Source organism: Podarcis vaucheri, assembly GCF_965113315.1.
Source record: "Podarcis vaucheri genome assembly, chromosome: 3".
Classification (NCBI taxonomy): domain Eukaryota; kingdom Metazoa; phylum Chordata; class Lepidosauria; order Squamata; family Lacertidae; genus Podarcis; species Podarcis vaucheri.
In genome coordinates, this window is record NC_138761.1 from 68,458,932 (window position 1) to 68,474,471 (window position 15,540).

Here is a 15,540-nt window from a genome sequence, read left to right on the forward strand (position 1 = left end):
AAAGAAACTCTCAAGACTTTTCAGTATCCTCTACATTTTATTTTTACTTTAATGAGTATTCTGTGCATTTTATTTTTACTTTAATGAGTAGATCAAAAATTTGAAGCAGGTATTTTTTAAATAAAAAAATCACAATCAATGTAACATGTACTGTGGCAGGTTCTGTTTCGCTTCTGATGACTGGAAATGCTGAAAGCTAATGGAAGAACTCTTCATCTTTTCTGGGGTGCTTTCTGTCTTGTTTTGGTCCCCATGTGGTACATGCCCAGCATCTTGCTGAAACTAAGCAAGTTTGGGTCTTGCCTGTGCTTGAAAGGCACTTTCTAGCCCATTTAGAAAATTGTTACTCTGGAGAAAAGCCCCAGAAGAACTGCCTGAGGTTTAGGGCAGGAGATCAGAAGATCACTTAAGTACTTATACAGGCAGCGATCGTTAGTCACATCCGATATGTGCACGATCGCGACAGTGCACATCACGCCAAATCCAGAAGTGACCCAAAAACATCACAAAAAGGAGCAGAATGGGGCAGGGGTGAAATGGGGTGTTTGCAGGCTTTTTCAATTGTGTTTCAGATATATGCTATATCACTGAAACGTGTGGTGCCTTAGAATGTAACCCCCATGTAAATTGGGAGTGGCCTGTATAAGCTTTGATTTGCCTAATAAGATGAAAACTTGGGGACTGTTTTCCCCCCTCATTGATGTTAAAGAGCTGGACGTGACATAGAAGTGGGGGAAAGATAGTTTAAAATATGCCAACAATTAAAAAGATAGGAGCACAAAGAGAGCAACTGTCAGTTCCTAGGCCAAATCCAACTCTTAGGCATATTATCTGCAGCTCACCTCCAGTTGCTACTAAGAGATAAAAGGTTCACGTGGAAAGAACAGATTTGGACAATAAGGAACTTGCTGGAAATTTGAGTAAGGGGAGGCAGCCGCCACTTATCTCAGCTTTTCACACTGGCCTAATAAAGTTCATTGGCAACCAGAAATCATGACTCCAAAGAAGCAAGTAACCATAGTCCGTTTAGATGATACAATTAACAGCCTGATCCAGGAACATAACAACCATTTCCTTCTGCTCAAGTTAACAGATCCTTCGTTCCCTTGGGATAGCCACAAAATCTTAAGATCTCAAAAGTACTTTGTCAGAATCTGGTATTAAAATCTGAAGCAGAGTTGAGCAATCCACTGAACAGCAGGGTGTAGTAAAGATGCTTATTTGTCAGATCTCAAATGAAGAAACCACATAAAAACAGACACGGAATTCGTTTTGCCTCCTGCACTGCTTTGCATATAGTGTGTGTTATGGTAGAAGAAGAAGAGGAGGAGGAGGAGGAGGAGTTTGGATTTGATATCCCGCTTTATCACTACCCTAAGGAGTCTCAAAGTGGCTAACATTCTCCTTTCCCTTCCTCCCCCACAACAAACACTCTGTGAGGTGAGTGGGGCTGAGAGACTTCAGAGAAGTGTGACTGGCCCAAGGTCACCCAGCAGCTGCATGTGGAGGAGCGGAGACACGAACCCGGTTCCCCAGATTACGAGACTACCGCTCTTAACCACTACACCACACTGGCTCTCATAGAAGCTGGTTTCTCAAAGAAGAGCATCTTGGTAATAAAAAGGTAGAATTGCACTTGAGACTCACAGAACTGTATGAGCAGAATGAACAGTAAAAAGCAAATCAGCCAAGGCTAATATAATGAGGACAAGATTTACAGTTTGTATTAACGAACTAGATAATCGTCTGCCATAAATCATCCTGAACTTCCTTTGCCTCCCATTTAATATCCTACAATTCAGAAGTATGAAGCCAGGCCCTGAGATGAGGGGAAACCACACAAAAGTTGCCTTGCAAATAAAAAAAATATGTTCCCTTGGTATTATACAAGCACTAGGCAAGTAGTTAGCTAAGTAAATAGAAGTGGTATAGTAATTTAGGACAGCTGTTCCCAAGGAGAGATTTATAATCTCTCATCTTTGGGAATCACAATAGCCTTGAAGATTTGCATACTCACAGTAAACACAAGGAATGTACATGAAAGCAATGCTGCAAATCCAAAACGTCAGTTTCATATCAGAACAAAGTGTTCCAAAACATACCCTACTTCCTTTTTGAACAGTGAGAATGCAGTTTTGTGAAAACAAGCAGAACCAGTTGGTAGAAATATTCACCATTCCTCACTACCCTAGCATTTTATAACCCTTAGTGTAGAAGTCTGATATAAATTCATGTACTGCACATAAAGCTCAATTATTTAATGCAATTTACAGTGTTATTATATAAAATATTCCTCATTCCTCCAGAGGGATTCTGGACTCCATTCAAAGTGACTATCCACAGCCGTTTGACTCCTTTGCTTGCTTCTTCAGAGTGCAGAGCAATCAGGTGCTCACTATTTTAGTGCTATTATTTGGTTAAAAAGACATTTAAATCTATTTTCTCAATTAGCTGCTCCAAATACTATTCACATAGCCACCTCCTTTTCAAAATTATCTACCCTAACTTTAACAACATTAATTTAATAAACCTCTTAGCTTCAGGGATTTGCACAAATTCCTCAAAACAAACTAGAAGTGCGGCAATAAAACTACTAGCACATTTGCAAAGCTATGAAGGGAGTGGTATGAGTATTAACTCATTTTATTTTTTTATGTAAAGTATCCAGAAACAAAAATGTGGAGTGGTTGATCTATCAGTATGAAAATAATACAGTTGTTTCAGTTGACTAGTTTTGAAACATAGTTAATGAGATGCAACACAATTCCTCTTGTGGAAATAGGGCATGATCCTGCTTTCTTTCCCATGCAGCCTCTGCACCTGCTCTTTAGGATTGGAGGGTCCTCTGGAGAAGACAAACAGGGAGCTGCAGAGCAGAGGAGATGAAGGGAGAATTCCTACTACATCTGCTGGCATGATGTTAGATCTCACCCAAAGAGAATTTGACAGCAAAGTAGATAAAGCTGTGATCAAACAAAAATTCCATTCACCATTATTGACTAGCACTTCGAAAGTCCTCAGTGCAGATTTTTCTCAGGCTTGCTATCAAGCTCTCTTAATCAGATATTTGCCACAAGATTTTAAACACGAGAAATGAACTGGAAAATGTCTCACTGTAAACCATTATTATTTTCCGTGTAAGTTGTCACAAGTTTACTATTTACTAAGTGGCAGGAAAAAATAAAGTTGTAAAAACAACACGCAGGCATCAGCACATGAAAGAGATTTGTGAACACCGATATGAAAAACGTACTTCAAGATCTTTGCAGGCTATCCTTTTAGAGAAATACAATAATACTGTTTCAGCTGTTATGTCACATCATTTGCCATAATGCCACTGCTGAGCTATGCAACCTGTCTAATAGGAATCACATAGTACAAAGGAAGAGTTAATGCTGTAGCATTAACATAAAACAAAAGTTGGCATTTGTCCACAGCAGCTGTCATTCCTTTCTATGCGTATTCCACATTGTTCATATAGCTTCATCTACCACAGAATCAGAACTGCAAGGGACCAAAAGCCTTTCTATCTACTACAGGCATAATCCATCCAAGCACCCTTGTGCAGTTTCCATTCATTTCAACAGGGCTTACACAAGACAACTTCTAGGTATCATCCTGCCCCATACCTTCAAGGGGCAAGCCAATTTGGTCTTTTTGCTTTCTCCTTAATATAGAAAAGTTCAGCCAAGTAAGGGCAAGGAGGTAAAGGAAATCTGTATTACTTAAAAACATGAGCACCAAGAAAAACAAACAAAAACCAACCCAAAACCAGTTACATCCTGTATGTCAATCTGCCAAATAAATTCTTATCTGAAATGTGTCAAAGGTAAATGAGATCTGGTTTAGAGTAGTGACTAAGAGAAAGACTTTATCAATCTTACACACCATGCATGCCATCAAATGTGTAGCATTCCCCTCTGGCAGGCATATTAAGCTTTTCTCCAAACTTTAAAGCTGAAGAGATGTGTGGGAATCAAACTGGCAGTGATCCCCGACCCTTCCCCAACTCCAATCTTGGGATGAAGGCTGCGGTCAGAACCATTCAGCATCAGCTGAAGCCCATAGTAACAAGGGCAGCCCTGCTGGATCAGACTAAAGGCCTAGCTAGTTCAATATTTGGGTCCCACACTGGCCAGCTAAATGCCTATGAAAAAACCACCAACAGTACACAGGTCTAAGTGTACTCCAGGCTGTGCTCCCCAGCAACTGGAACACAGAGACATATTGCCTCCAATACCTGAGGCAATATAACCATCATGAGTAGAAGCCACTGATAGCCTTTTTATTGTCTTGCCCTCTTTTAAAGTGGCCTGAATGGTTGGACATCACTACATCCTGTGGTAGTGAATTCTGTAGCTGCTGCTCTATAAGACGCACCAGACCACAAGACTGGTTTTTGGAGGAGGAAAACAAGAAAAAAAAATATTCTGAATCTCAGAAGCCAGAACAGCAAGAGGGATCTCTGCGCAGTGAAAGCAGCAATCTCTCTTGCTGTTCTGGCTTCTGGGATAGCTGCGCAGCCTGCATTCGCTCCATAAGACGCACACACATTTCCCCTTTTTAGGAGGGAAAAAGTGAGTCTTATAGAGCAAAAAATATGGTACTTCCTTTTGTGTATCCTATCATTTACCTTCATTGGATGAGCCATTTTTTTAAAAAAAAAGAAAACAAAACACTATTAACTATTTATTATTGCTTAAGGTAAAATGATAGATGTTTAGAATTAAGAGTTGTACTATGATTAAATACTTCAGCCTGAAATGAAACATGAGGTAAAGCTGTACCTGATCAGGCCTGGCTTAACACCTCTGCAAATGGAGGCCTGGCAGCTAACAAAAGCCTTGGTTACATTTGCTAAGGGTAGATGCATATTTGGCAGTTAGCAGAACTAGAAGTAATTGGTATCTATACTGATCAGGAGCGTTAGAATGGTAATCTGAGGGTCACTCTAAAAACATAGTCAATAGAAGGGAGTATCTGTGACCCGAAGAAGACCAAAACACCAGGCAAAGAACTATCAAGAGGGTCAGTTGGAGCTCAAATCAGGCAGAAAAGAGCCTGAGAAAGGAAGCGCAAACTAAAGAATGCAGGGAGAACAGGCAGAGAAGAATCAATGTCGAAGGGGAAAAGGCTAAGCCTGAGAGGAAGATTCATAGCCTGAAGAAACTCTTGAAGGGGAAGTAACAGAAGACAGCAGCTGGTGATAGACAGTTTGAGAAGTTTTGTGCTTAAGGAATGTGAAAGACTTCAGCAAGCAAGCAAGCAAGCAAGCAGCTGGCAACCTAAAGCCACAGTGGTGTTCCTGGCCCATAAATAAATCCTTATTGCAGCTGAAAATCCATCAAGTCAATAAGTAAAAGAGTGAGGGCTGGATCTGTGTGAAGACTTCAATCCAAAAAACAACACTTTTAAATGACAGAGATAACTAGACCCTGGATTTAAGCAGGGATTTATTTTGACAAAAGTGAATCCTGCATTCCTTAGTAACAATATCAACTTTATGGCAAAAATAACATTCATACTTGTAACCTCACATTATATTGTGATGTTTAAATTAATCTCATTTGTACACATATTAATTCCTATAATAAATGTTATTATGTTACTTTTTAAAGTGTTGTCTCAATTGTAGGTCAATCTCACACCTGCACTATATCGAACAGGCTACTATGAAAGAAAGATACAAACGTCATTGATTTCATATTTTTAAGGTATATATATTGGCATTATATATTAGACCAGGTTTTATGTTAGAGATGGGATTTAAGAGTCTACTCACAACACTCCAGGTTCCAGTGTTATATAGAAGAGAGAGATTTCACCCTTTCTCCACACTGCATAATGTGACATACCTCTATCATGTCTCCCCTTACTTACATGCCTACCCGTTAAAAAGCCTCACTCAATGTAATCTTTTCTCAAAGAAGAGCTGTTCCTTGATCGCTCTGGTTGTCTTTTCCTGCATCTTTTGCAGCTGAAAAATATTCTTTCTTTCTTTCTTTCTTTTTTGGTGCCGTGACCAGAACTGTACTACAAATGTATTATTATATTGGCAGTTTTATTTTTAATTCCTTTCCTAATAATCCCAATAACAGCTTCATACCAGGTTGACATTTTCATTGAGCTATCCACCACATCCCCAGGACCCTTTCCAGGTCAGTCACTGCCAGGTTAAACTGCATCAGCATCATGTTCACTTGTTCCTTTTCTCCAGTTCTGCACTATTAGTTCCTTGTGCAGAATGGTGCAACAGGATTCCCTGGAAACTTGCTTCTTGTGAAAGTGCCATTCCATAAATATCAAACACATTCATTAACTTGTATTGAAAGGCTTGAGTTCTTTCTTTCTTTTTCTGCAGACCAGCAATGTTAAGCGCTCCGAAACTCAGCAGTTCAGCTACCACAAACATAAATAGGGTGACAGATAAGCACTTTTGTGAAAGAGCAGCAATGTCAGCAGATGACAGGGATCAAGTTATTCTGAATCTAACAGAACTGATGACACTTAACTTGACGAGCATGAATTTCACTAAGGCATCTCAGTTTGGAAAACTTCACAGAATATTCGTGCACCAAACAGAAACGTAACTTAGTATGCGCTCTCTTACCTTGCACTTTGGACACTTCTGAGCATTTCTTTGCCCATGTTCAATTTCATTGGCCCAGTGACGTAACAGCTTGTCTCCCTTTTTATACTCTTTGCAGTTGACACCTTCATGCCAGGGAGAGTGGCACTTAAAACACCACACCAATTGGCAGGTTGGGCACTGTATCTGTAGAAATAAGAGCACAAAACAACGAAACAGTTTTGAAGATTGCCCAATAAATGTGATTAGGAAGCCACAGTTCAGATTGCACAAGCATTTTCCCAAAATAACCTATGTTAGTTGACTAAGTAATGGGGGATGGCGAAGAATGCCACACTAATGGCTTTGATAATTTTGCAGCTTCTAAGCCAAACCAGCAGTGCATACATAGAGAAATGCAGCATAAGAGGCATCAACTGTTAGCAAACAGTTTGCTGGTTGCTGAACTTATTGGCAGGCCAGTCTGCAGAAAAGGTTTGGAAACTAGGGTGTGGGCACTGCATGCTAAATTTCCAATATGGATGATTTAGCCCCCCCCCCCCAAAATAATCCTGCTACATCCCTTTTACTTTCTTTGAAATGTCTCTAAACAACAGTAAGGCAACTATAAGGCACTTAGCTCAGGAAAGCTGGCCTAATACAAACTTACGATGGAAGCTGTGTTTAACTAACAGCGCCACATTAAAAAATAATAATAAACTAAAATCCCCAGCTGCTTATCGGGAAGGCCAGCATTTTCAACATTCCTTACACTGGGCATTATCATGAAGCTCTGAATTTAAGATTAAGGGCAATAACAAGACATTGCAGATTCTCCCCACCTCATGAAAGGAAAAATATCCTTTTCAAGGCTCCATCCTGAAACAGGATCCTTGGAGTTCTGTCGAGGGTTCATGGATGGAGAGAAGAGTTTTAGGAGCAGCGGAAGGACAGGAGGAACATTTCCCACCCACCTGAATGAGGCCTTCCCATGCTGTGCTATATGGTACTGTATTGCACATTAAAAGCTGTAAAATGGGGAAAGGGACACTACTGAAATTTAGCTCTATTTCTCCATAATATCTGAATTGGGAGAAGCTGTACTGCTCCTGGACTAGAGCCTGGATGCAGTATTGGAATAAATGAGGGGAAATGAACTGAGCTTGAATCTTGTCAAAACAGAGGCTCTGTGGGTGAGTGGTTCTCATGTCTGGGAAACTGAATGATTGCTACTGTAGACGTGGTTGTGCTCCCTCTGAAAGAGCCACTATGACAACTGGGGTGCTGCTGGATCCAGCTTTGTCACTGAAGGTCCAAGTGGCTTTTGGTAGCTAGGATCACCTTTCACCGGCTCTGGCTGCTACAACAGCTGTGACTGTTCCTGGATTGGAATAGCATGAGCCCAGAACTCCCAAGCATTTGTAACCTGAAGACTGAATTACTTCAACACACTCTTATCTGGGGCTTCCCTTGCTCCTGAAACTCCAGGTAGTGCAAAATTCTACAACATGATTGCTAATAGGAGCAGAAGTCTGTCGGCATATTACATCAGTGCTCAAAAATGTGCATTGGCTGCTGATTCATTACCGGGCAAAGCACAAGCTGTTACTATTGTTATATAAAGTCCTTAATGACTTAGGATCAGTTTGCTTATGGAACTACCTCACCCTGTATGTGCCTATTCAACCACCATAGTCTGTAGAGTTTGCATTCTTATAAGTGCTACACAATGTTTGTTGAACATTTGCAAGGAATTGCTCCTTTAGCGTGGCAGCCCCTGGGGCTCTGGAACTCCTTGCCTATTGACATCAGGTGAGGCGCCTTCACAACACTGTTTTAGACACTGTTTCTGTTTGAGTGGACTTATCAAGACACATGAGTTGGTTACGCTTGTTGCAAATGTTTTACTGACGTATATGTATGTTTTCAAATTATATTTATGCATATTTGTTTTTAACCAATTTGTGCATTTTAGTCTACTTTTAAATATAACTGTATACAACTAGGAAAACTTTTTTTTTTAGCAAATTGTTTATACATTTCCAAAACAAAATAAATAAGATTATTTGGATGACTAAAGATGATTTGCCAACCTCTAATAAGTATTATAAAAGTACTGAATATATCTGATTCCATACATCTCCTTCCCACTACAGTGGTACCTCGGGTTACATACGCTTCAGGTTACATACGCTTCAGGTTACAGACTCTGCTAACCCAGAAATAGTGCTTCAGGTTAAGAACTTTGCTTCAGGATGAGAACAGAAATCGGGCTCCGGCGGTGCGGCGGCAGCAGGAGGCCCCATTAACTAAAGTGGTGCTTCAGGTTAAGAACAGTTTCAGGTTAAGTACAGATCTCCGGAACGAATTAAGTACTTAACCCGAGGTACCACTGTAATAGTATTTATTTGAGCCTCTGTAGCTAATGAGAAACTGATACATTTTTCATTTCTCATCTACAGGATATACTTCCTACAATAATTCAGCAGCAGGCTTCAAGAAAAGAAGGAATGCGAGCTTCCATTGTTCAGCATCTACCAAGTACAATGAGAAAGTTCTCCCTGCCCTTCTATATTGACTTTTCCTCTGACGAAAGAGAATCCCACAGAGTTCATAACAGAGCCTGTCTGCTGGATACTTCAGCAGGCATCCTTGGTGTTCTATTTCTAAAAGCATGCAAGCACACCAAGCCTTCACTTCATCTGTCACCCGCCTTCGTGGTATAGGTTGCAAAAAGGCAGAAATGTACAAAGATAGAATACAAATAAGAATTAAAATTAAACTTATGGGCTAGGCAGAAACGGAATACACCCCCCCCAAAAAAAAAAATCTGCCTACACAAGAAATTACTGCAATACAAGTCCATTTTTAGTTTGTGCAGTATAATAAAATATGGAACGTGATTGTTGTTCCGACTCCCACTGTTGCTCTGCTGGTTTTATATATGGCAGGTAAAGGGTATATGCAGCCCTCCAGCATGACCAATGGCCAGGGATGATGGGCACATGTCCTACACTCCTGCTGTCTGGAGACTTTTTGTCTTCTAGTTGCTACCAGCAGCTCTCATGCACTGTGGGACAAAGAGGGTTTCACTTGAGTTATGGCTAAGAAAAATGCTCACCATAGTAAATACAGGGAATTCTCTAAGGCAAAACTGGATCAAAAGCAAGCCAGGATATTTACAACTTCTGAATCTTATTTTAGAAATAAATATGAACAGTGATATTACTACAGCAGACATTTAATCTAACTTTCTCACCACACCTCTCTCATCACACCTCATCACAGCTTACCAGAGGACATGGGAGTCACAAAAAGCATGAAATTCTGATTGTGGACGGAGAGCAATTTGAAAAAGCATTATCAGGATTCTGACACAGCACCTCCACTGTCTCCCAAAGGATACAGATAGTGCATACATTATTTAATGTTACAATTATATTTATATATAACGAAAAAGAAGACCATAACATATATCCTACCTAAAGACAGCTGCATAGTTCAGACTTCATAAAACAATCCTCTGAAAGATGGTTTCAAGGCTCAGGTACATAATGTGGCTCAATGTGCTCTCTCTTCCACTTTTGTTTGAGTGTTCTGTTCTCTACTTCATGGTTTTCTTAAAACACAGTTCGTCATAATGTCCAAATTGGCAAACTCTAGCTTGTAAATATGTATATCCTGACAATCTGTGGCTAGAGAAAGTCAGGATATAGAGAAGGGAACCGTAAGCTGGGAGGGGGAGGAGAAAGCACGCAAACCTTTGGCACACTTCCAAGTTCCTAAATTTAATTAACTCTCCAGGTTTGAGGGAAGACCTGCTACTTTATATTTAATTACTTTATTCAGATCCCCCTTTTCAATTTCCACAGCAGTCTCCAGATAATAAATTACAGTAATAAAGCACAAAGATAGACAGAACATAAAACAATTATAAAACACAGCAACCTTAAAAGCAGTCTTTTGAAATGGCACAAAATTGTCATAAAATGCCTTCAGGAGTCAAAAAATGTATGCAACACCCCCCATGAGAAATGGAAAGAGAGCAAGAGAGCTCCCTGGGGAGAAAATTCCACAGCTGTACTGCCTCTCACTTGAAGTCCAGTCCCTGGCAATCACCCAATCAAATATTTGTAAATGATAGGCCTATCATTTTTTAAGCTATAAATAGTTCTAACACAGCAACTGACTTCATTAATATCCACATAGAAATATGAGCCCAAGACCCACACACAACCTGCAAGGTTGGGCGGCAATGTTTCCTGCCAGTCACACCTGAAAGCTCCAGACCAGGCACCCTCAACCTTCGGCCCTCCAGATGTTTTGGACTACAATTCCCATCATCCTTAACCACTGGTCCTGTTAACTAGGGCTCATGGGAGTTGTAGGCCAAAACATCTGGAAGGCCGAAGGTTGGGGATGTCTGCTCCAGACACACAGGCACATTGCTGCTATGCAAGATCTGGCAAGGCTAAGTACACTCCATTCCTAGCTGATCAAGCATTCTAGGTATTTATTCTATGTGCAGGTGTGTACAGAATGCAGATTCTAACTTCTAAGACTATGTATGCCATCTCCAGTCTGTGCTTGAAAGGGTGGAGTGTAAGTCATATAAATAAATGGAAAGAAGGACTCGCACATTGTTTCTGGTTTAAACCATACAAAAGTAAAGAAAGGGATGGATCCAGGCTTAGTTATGTTTTCCATTGAAATCAGCCAGAGTTAAAATCAATGGGACACACGTTAAACAGTACTAAGTCAAATTGGTATCAATGGGTCTGCTCTAATCATGATCAAATCTGGATTCAACCCATGGAAGATGGCAGCAATAAACATTGGAATGCATTTAGATACCTTTAAGCTATCCAGTTATACAATGCACTTTAATCTTATTACATCAGTCCCCAATCTTGCATTATGCTGCTCTTTACATTGACATAACCTAATGGAACAAGTAAAGCAGCAGAATGTAATTTGAAATAGGGACCAGGAGCGAAAATTCAAAAGGAGTTAGAATCGAATCACTGTCATTCACCAAATCAATATGGAAATGCAGAACTCAAATCTGCTCAGCCATGAATTTGTTGGGTGACTTACTGCAGCCTCAGTTCCCTATCTGCCAATGATAAGGAGAACAAAAGTGTTTTGTATGAGCACCATACAACAGCAACAACAAAAAGAAAGGTAAAGGACCCGTGGACAGCTAAGTCCAGTCAAAAGTGACTATGGGGTTGTGGCGCACATCTCGCTTTCAGGCCAAGGGAGGCGGTGTTTGTCCACAGACAGCTTTCCGGGCCATGTGACCAACACGACCAAACCGCTTCTGGCATGACAGAACACTGTGACAAGTGCCAGAGAATACGGAAACACCGTTTATCTTCCTGCCACAGCAGTACCGATTTATCTACTTGCACTGGCATGCTTTCAAACTGCTATGCTGACAGGAGCTGGGACAGAGCAATGGGAGCTCACCCTGTCACAGGTATTTAAACCGCCGACCTTCTGATCAGTAAGCCCAAGAGACTCAGTGGTTTAGACCACAGCGCCACCCGCTAAAATCATTTGCTAGGGTTTTACTTGCAAATAAAAACATTCCATATCATTGGAAAACCTTGGCAAAGAGCTTGCACGTATTCTTCTTAGCTTTATGGTACTTGTGCCACAAAGACTTTTTTCCCACTGCTTTCAAAGCCAAGCATTCTACAACATTTACTCACATTGTTCATGTAAAACTCACCTACATACCAGTAATCTGAACAGGATTTATGCAAATATTATCCTTGCCCAAGATTCTACACCAGTGATTCCCAAACTTTCCTCCTTACAGACCACTTGCAAATGCCTGAGGGTCTTTGAGGACCACTTAATAGTTTTTCTACCTGTTGTAGCCATTGTAATACACTTCAGTAGATGCAGTATGGTTTTTAATTGCATTTTAATTGCTTTTTTCATTTCTTATATATTATATTTTATCATATTGCAATTGGAATTCATAGCAATAAAAATACAATCAAAAATCAATATGAGTATTTAATGTGATGGATGTGCCATCTCCCATCTTCAAACACAAATTGACAGACATGCCACAGACCACCTAAATGAAGCTCACCAACCACTGATGGTCTACAGGCCACAATTTGAACTCAACTATACAGCTGCAAAAAAAAAAAAAAAGTCCAGTAGCAGCTTAGAGACCAACTAAATTTGTTCTGGGTATAAGCTTTCATTTTTATTTTTATTTTTGCTTATTTCGAATGCGTCAGACCAACACGGCTACCTATCTGAAGCTGCAAATAAAAAGTTTTAAATGTGTTGTAAAGTGCAATATAAATATATGACACTAGATGGCGACAGTGAGCTATGCCAAATTCAATGTATTTTTCAAAACTTTTTTAAAAAAAGCATTTTCACATTTTTTATGTTTGTAGATTCCACCTTTGAGAATCCCTGTTCTACACCAATGTCTACATATTAACGGGAGAAAGATGGGAATACAGATTAGCTATATAAACAGTAATAATAGGTAATATTCCATTGTGGAACCTGCACAGTAGACTTGCACTTGCACAAATGGGACTTATCCTTCCTGTGTCCCCCAAATTTTCTCTGAAGGCATGAGGAACCCTCTGGAAAAGATGGGGGCCTAGGGAACTACAACAAGAAGTAGATGAAGGGTGAGACCTCTTGTGTTCATTGGCATGACATTGGATCTCAACCAATACAACAGACTTTTGTTCAGTCAACAAAACAGTTTTACAAGTCTTGAACACTGTATTTACACAGACAGGGCCCCTCAATACAGACTTATTTCAGTACTCCTATTTAATTACTGAGAACCAGGGCACATAAGAGAAGGTGGCCCATAATTATGAGCCAATCAACAAGTGCTTGGCCTTAAGAATTTCTAAGTTAGCTTCCACTGCAGTTATCAAACGGCATAGCTAAAACCTACAGAAAGTTCAACCATGGATACATGTAACTTAATACTTACTGAAAAGTATGGTGGTATTCACCTAATGCTTGGTGGAATGTAGGAACTGCCAGACTTCGTGAAATATTTCAGGCAGCATGGTTAATTCAAAATAAACAACAACGCGGTACAATAAAGAAAGGAACTAATAGGTTAACTGGCCAGCTACTCTGGAAAGCTGACTAGTAAGGGGTATGAAACTACAGATTTGTATTCTAAAAGCACATCGTACATTAGGTTCCAGTAAGAGAAGAAAGCCCATTTAATGCCCACCATATCCTGGCCTACTTTTGCAGCTCACAGCTGTGCCATCTAATCCATAGCTTTGGTGAGCATGCTCACTTTGTACTTGTTCTCCATTTTGGTAGGGGTTGGAATGTGGCCTCTCCTCCTGAAGGTTGTAAAGTGCTTGCATTGAGGGCATGGCTTGGTGCTCGAGCCAATACGGCCAAGTTCCAGGAAGTACTTATATTTGATGATGTCATCATGTGGCAAGTTGTAGAGGACAGTTGTTTCATCCAGGTGTTCGCTACACTCTGTTATGGGACATTGGATGTCTGCTTGCCCCACCTGCACCTGCAAATAAACACAAGAGCTGTGATCAAACAGGTGTGGACACACAAATAATAACTGGACACCCAATTCCACACCAAGTTCCAGTACTTAACTTGTAAATAGATAACAAACATGAATATAGCATGGCTTTACACTTAACTGCACACAATGCAGTTGTGAAATTACTTCATTTTTAACTTTTACAGGAAATATGAAAGCCCAAATAACAAACTATTTTTATTTTGAAGAAAGAAACTGATGTTCTTAAAATTCATCTGTTTTCAAGGGATTTTAAGTTAATACTGGTTCAGAGCAAATGTTCTCTCATCAATGCATACCAGCATTTTCAACCTATAACAGCACATCTTCATAAACACCTTTTAGGTTATCAGCTGATTAAGATCCACGAGAAGGAAGCCTCTCTGTAGTTCAAGCGCTTTATCTTAAATGATCTCAGAATGAACTTTTTAGCTCCCTAAAAATTACCGTATTTTTCGCTCTATAACATGCACCCGACCATAACACGCACATAGTTTTTAGAGGAGGAAAATCCATAGGCATGCCACCCGTAGGCATTTCCTCCATAACACGCACAGACATTTCCCCTTACTTTCTAGGAGGAAAAAGGTGAGTGTTATGGTGCAAAAAATATGGTAATTAATTCTTAATCATACACAACTTCAAAGTATATGAAATCTAGAGTTTGATTCAATTTTCTTTTCTTTGGTGCTGTGTGGTGGATCAGCAGCTTAGCATTTCTCATTTGGCACAATCAGTAATAGTAATTTCCATAGCCTATAATGCCTCTTAGCAGCGCATCTGTGATTCTGTACTGCATCAGAACATCAAAGATACACCCCTGATACTGCTTGTTATGCTGCAGTTACACTGAACGAAGTTGCAAATCTAAAGTAAATCCAGGAATTCAAAGTTTGTGAAATAAAGCTAATCGTCTGTACAACCTTTACTCTAACTGTAGTAGAATGAAGGCACAATGTGCATGAAGGTACAAGCATCTTATGCAAAAGCTGCTCATATACAAGTTGTTTAAGCACAGGAATTTAATTTCTGAAATGTGTATCTAAAATTAAACTTACAGCTTTAGCACCTGTATGGTTGGGAATTCCCCCAAAAGCAAGCATTCCTCCAACCACTTTAAGCAACTGCAGGCTGCTTGCCAAGCACAATATTTAAATCCTAAATGTTTATGCCAAGGGAAATTGTCTTCTACAGCCAATGCTTAACACAGGTACAGTCCCCCTTGTTAGGACTGCAATTTCCCTTTCAGTCGTCTTTCCATTTTGATGACACATTTCCACAACAACATTTGTTTCCCAGGACTTCCAAGTTCTTACCACCTATAATCCAACTATACAGCCAGTCAGTAACTCTGGAAAAGAGCCAACAACTAGTGGGACACAATAAGACAACCAAATACAAAGCCATG

The 15,540-nt window shown here is 40.0% G+C and overlaps 1 protein-coding gene across 1 annotated transcript in view; it reads right to left on the minus strand.

Moving 5' to 3' along the window:
- Positions 1-15,235, minus strand: part of RNF217 (ring finger protein 217) — a gene marked incomplete at its 5' end in the record, with an annotated part of 34,385 nt that extends 19,150 nt beyond the window's left edge. The window contains 3 exons of the mRNA XM_082216306.1: positions 6,611-6,775; positions 13,881-14,114; positions 15,191-15,235. Coding sequence (XP_082072432.1) covers positions 6,611-6,775; positions 13,881-14,114; positions 15,191-15,235 — 444 coding nt within the window. The remainder of the gene's footprint in view (positions 1-6,610; positions 6,776-13,880; positions 14,115-15,190) is intronic.
- Positions 15,236-15,540: the final 305 nt, after the last annotated feature.